At 42.1% G+C, this 3,587-nt stretch overlaps 1 protein-coding gene across 2 annotated transcripts in view; it reads right to left on the reverse strand.

The window, feature by feature from the left end:
• Positions 1-2,565, reverse strand: part of ITGAM (integrin subunit alpha M) — a 45,824-nt gene extending 43,259 nt beyond the window's left edge. For both annotated transcript variants that reach the window (XM_023515729.1, XM_012807902.2), the window contains exons 1-2: positions 2,478-2,565; positions 720-825 (exon numbers count right to left, since the gene is read on the reverse strand). In XM_023515729.1, coding sequence (XP_023371497.1) covers positions 720-825; positions 2,478-2,505 — 134 coding nt within the window. In that variant the 5' untranslated portion in view covers positions 2,506-2,565. The remainder of the gene's footprint in view (positions 1-719; positions 826-2,477) is intronic.
• Positions 2,566-3,587: the final 1,022 nt, after the last annotated feature.

The raw sequence follows: 3,587 nt of genomic DNA on the forward strand, positions 1-3,587 counted from the left end.
TTTTTTGGTTGCAGCCGTCATTGTTGTTTGGTAGGTCCGGGTTGGATTCGAACCCGCCACCCTAGGTGTACGTGGCTGGAGCCTTAGCCAGTTGAGCCATAGGCGCCGAGCTTGAATAAGCTCTTTTATGTACTTATCTGGTCAATTCACCATGCTTAAGGAGGAGAAAAGGCAAAGGGCAGCATGCAGTGAGATCCGCACACTTTCTGCAAAGGTAATATTATCTCTGCAAATGTTATTTCTGTAGAGATAAATGCTTCAGCTTTATAAACTTCCATCCCTGCCACAGTTGCTCAATTCTGCCGTTACATCTTGAAAGTGGCCACAAGCAGTAAGTGACAGGTGGTCATTGTTGTGTTTAATAAAATGTATCTTCAAAAATAGGTGGCAGCCTGCAGGCAGGCCATAATCAGTATAATGTGTGCTGCACTGTGGTGGAGGGATAGGCCTGGGAAGATGTATGCATGTCACATGCACCTAGCCGCTCTCAGCAATCCAGAAGAGTGCACAGATACCACTCCCCTCCTGGGAAGGGAACTGAGGGAAGGGGGGAAGAAAGAGAGTTCTTACTCTTACACCCATTTGTGTCTTTTGAATTTTAACCCTGGAACTTTATTATCTATTCCAAAAAACCACTCAAGGAAATTGCAGCTTTTTTTCAGGGAGTTAAGTCTTAGGGAGAAAGCACGTGAAAGGGGAACTTCATCTGAGGCTTTTACCTGGATCCTTCCAGCTGGACCACGCTATGCCCAAAGCCCTTTGCGTTCTCTTTGAAGGTCACCGCATTTTCAGTGTCCAGGTTGAACCCATGACATAAGGTCAAGGCTGGAGGGGGAGTAAGGGGTAGGGTCAAAGGAAAGGAGACAAGACAGCAGGACACCTCCCACTCTGTGCATCCTCCTGTCCAGAGTCAGCCTAACCCAGTATCCAAATGTCTGCCTCCCAGGTCCAGCTCCCATACTGGAGCAGGGATTAATACGTTTTTCTATAAAGACCCAGATACTAAACATTTTAGGCTTTACAGCAGTGATTTTCAACCAGTGTGCAAGAAGAGTATTTTAGGTGTGCCACAAAACTTTTTAAAGATCCTTAATTAAATAATTTTCAAGCTCAGCCCCAGTAGCTAAAGCGGCGAGGGCGCCAACCACATACACCAGAGCTGGCAGGTTTGAACCCAGTCCGGGCCTGCCAAACAACAATGACAACTACAATCAAAAAGTAGCTGGGCGTTGTGGCGGGTACCTGTAGACCCAGCTATTTGGGAGGCTGAGCCAAGAGAATAGCTTAACCCCAAGAGTTTGAGGTTGCTGTGAGCTGTGATGCCAGGCACTCTACTGAGGGCAACATAGTGAGGCTGTCTCAAAAAAAAAAAAAAAAAAAAAGAAGTTCACAGCACAGTATTTTCTTTTTCTTTACTCCTTTTTCTTTTTTTTAATCAACATAATTTACGTGTGCTGTGGAAATTAAACTATAGCTTCAAGTGTGCTGTGAGATTTTTTTAAAGGTTGAAAAACACTGCTTTACAGGCCAAGAAGCTAAGCGAATGTGTTGTTAGGTACTTATATAACAAGGGCAGAAATATATTTCCCCAAATTTTTCACTAAGGAAAGTTAAAAGGTAAGTATTAAGTACAAATTTTTGTAATACAAGTTTACTAAGGAGACACATGGAATTCTTTGGGGGCAGAAATAGCATTTCACTTAACTGGATGCAGTTAGCATTCCCTACCATCACATGGATTAGAAGTATTCATCTTCAAACTAGGAATATGGCTCCCAAGTTGTACAAAACCAGGTGGTGGGCTATATTTGATCCATAGGCCACAGTTTGCTCACCCAAGATCTACGAACTATCACCATCATTGGATGCATTCAACACCTCTCTGTTCTCCATCTTTTTTGAGCACACAAATGGCCTCTTCACTCAGTGTCAATGCCCCAATGATTTACTCAATAATCAAGTTTCTGTATACTCTTGATTAGAAAATTTCCTTCCTGTGAAACTCTCACATATTTCCTTCCCCTCTTGTCTCATTCTCCACAAAACATAGGCATAAAAGGAAACAAACTCGAATCACTTCCATTCATCATTCAATAAACATTTATGTCTGGGTCCTTGGAAAACAGAACTGAAGGTAAGGGGAGATGGTGAGGTGGGATCCAAGAGGAAACACCAGCTATGCACCTTGGACATGTCACTTCACACCTCTGGGCCTCAGTTTCCTCATCTGTAAAGTGAAGGGATCGGCCAAATGGCTTTGCATAGCCTATGAATTCAGTCATTTATCCAAGCTCCCCCAGCCATTCCATCTTGGTCCAGCTCTCCTCCCCACTTCCTCTTGAATCCTTTGTCCATCCCCAAGTCCCCTCAGCTTCTCCCAGACTAACTCCTAGATATTCTGTGCCTTTTCTCTTTACTCACAGATCCAAAAGTTCCCTTCATCCCCACCCCAAGGTTCCCCCCCCGCCCCCGTGCACCTGATAACAGAAGGACTCTGCAAGTCATGGCTGGAAGAAGCAGGAGCCTAGAAGGAGTAGAAACCGTAGGGTAGCAGGCACCGCTGAGCCATTCAAGGAAGCCACCAAACCTAGGAAGGGTAGAAAAAGAGAAGTGGAAGGCAGAAGTCTATTACAGACTCAAAGGAAGAGGGCGGAGGTTCAGTTATCACAGTGGGTCTGACCTTCCTCCTAGGACTGCACAGAGCCTACTCCCTTCTTACCCAGCTTCCTGACCAAACCATCAAGTTCACTTTCAAAACGATGCCATTTATTGCCCACTTGATTCCGGGGTTGCCAAACCATTATGAATAACAAGCTGGACAGATTTGGGACCTGCCTCCTGGAATGTATGCTCTAAATATTAATACAAATCAAACAAGTGTGGGGAGTCAAACCCTGCATCTCCCCAAAAACACACGTTGCAAAATGTCCCTCCTCCAGCCCAGAGAAACAGAAGAACCCTTCAGCCACAGCTGTCTTCATGTGTAGCCATCAATAAGGACAACTCAATTACAGAGATATCTGGTACTTTTTAAATATTATTTTGCTTTTTCTTAAAGCCTCAAAACTTTTGCCCAAGAATTATCACCTCCAATAATTTATCTCAAGACATAGGTAAGAAGTGACATCAAAGATATATGTGCAAATTCATATGATAGAATTAATGTACACAATTATGATCTAATAAAAATTAAAAAAAATTAAAAAAAGATATATGTACAAGTGTATTATTGCAGTGTTGTTTTTAATAGTGAAAAAGTGGAAGAACCTGAAAAACCAACAAAAGAAGAAAGGTTAAATGATGATGTATTTAATTTATGATTGTAGAAGTCATTCTTTTTTGGTATAAAGGTTTAAATACAAAATATAGAGAAAAATAAATCATCCTTGATATATCCTTACATTCCATTGTGTATAGTTAACTTCTAATTCTGTTTTCAATGACACAGGTAAATACTGTCACAAAATAGACCACAAAACCACGCCTGCATATGACTGCTAATATAATTTCTTTCTCCTTTTTTTTTTTTTTTTTTTTTGAGACAAGGCCTCAAGCTGTCACCCTGGGTAGAGTGCTATGACATCACA

The sequence above is a fragment of the Otolemur garnettii genome, unplaced genomic scaffold, assembly GCF_000181295.1.
Source record: "Otolemur garnettii isolate 467f Iridium unplaced genomic scaffold, OtoGar3 scaffold00077, whole genome shotgun sequence".
NCBI classification, from domain to species: domain Eukaryota; kingdom Metazoa; phylum Chordata; class Mammalia; order Primates; family Galagidae; genus Otolemur; species Otolemur garnettii.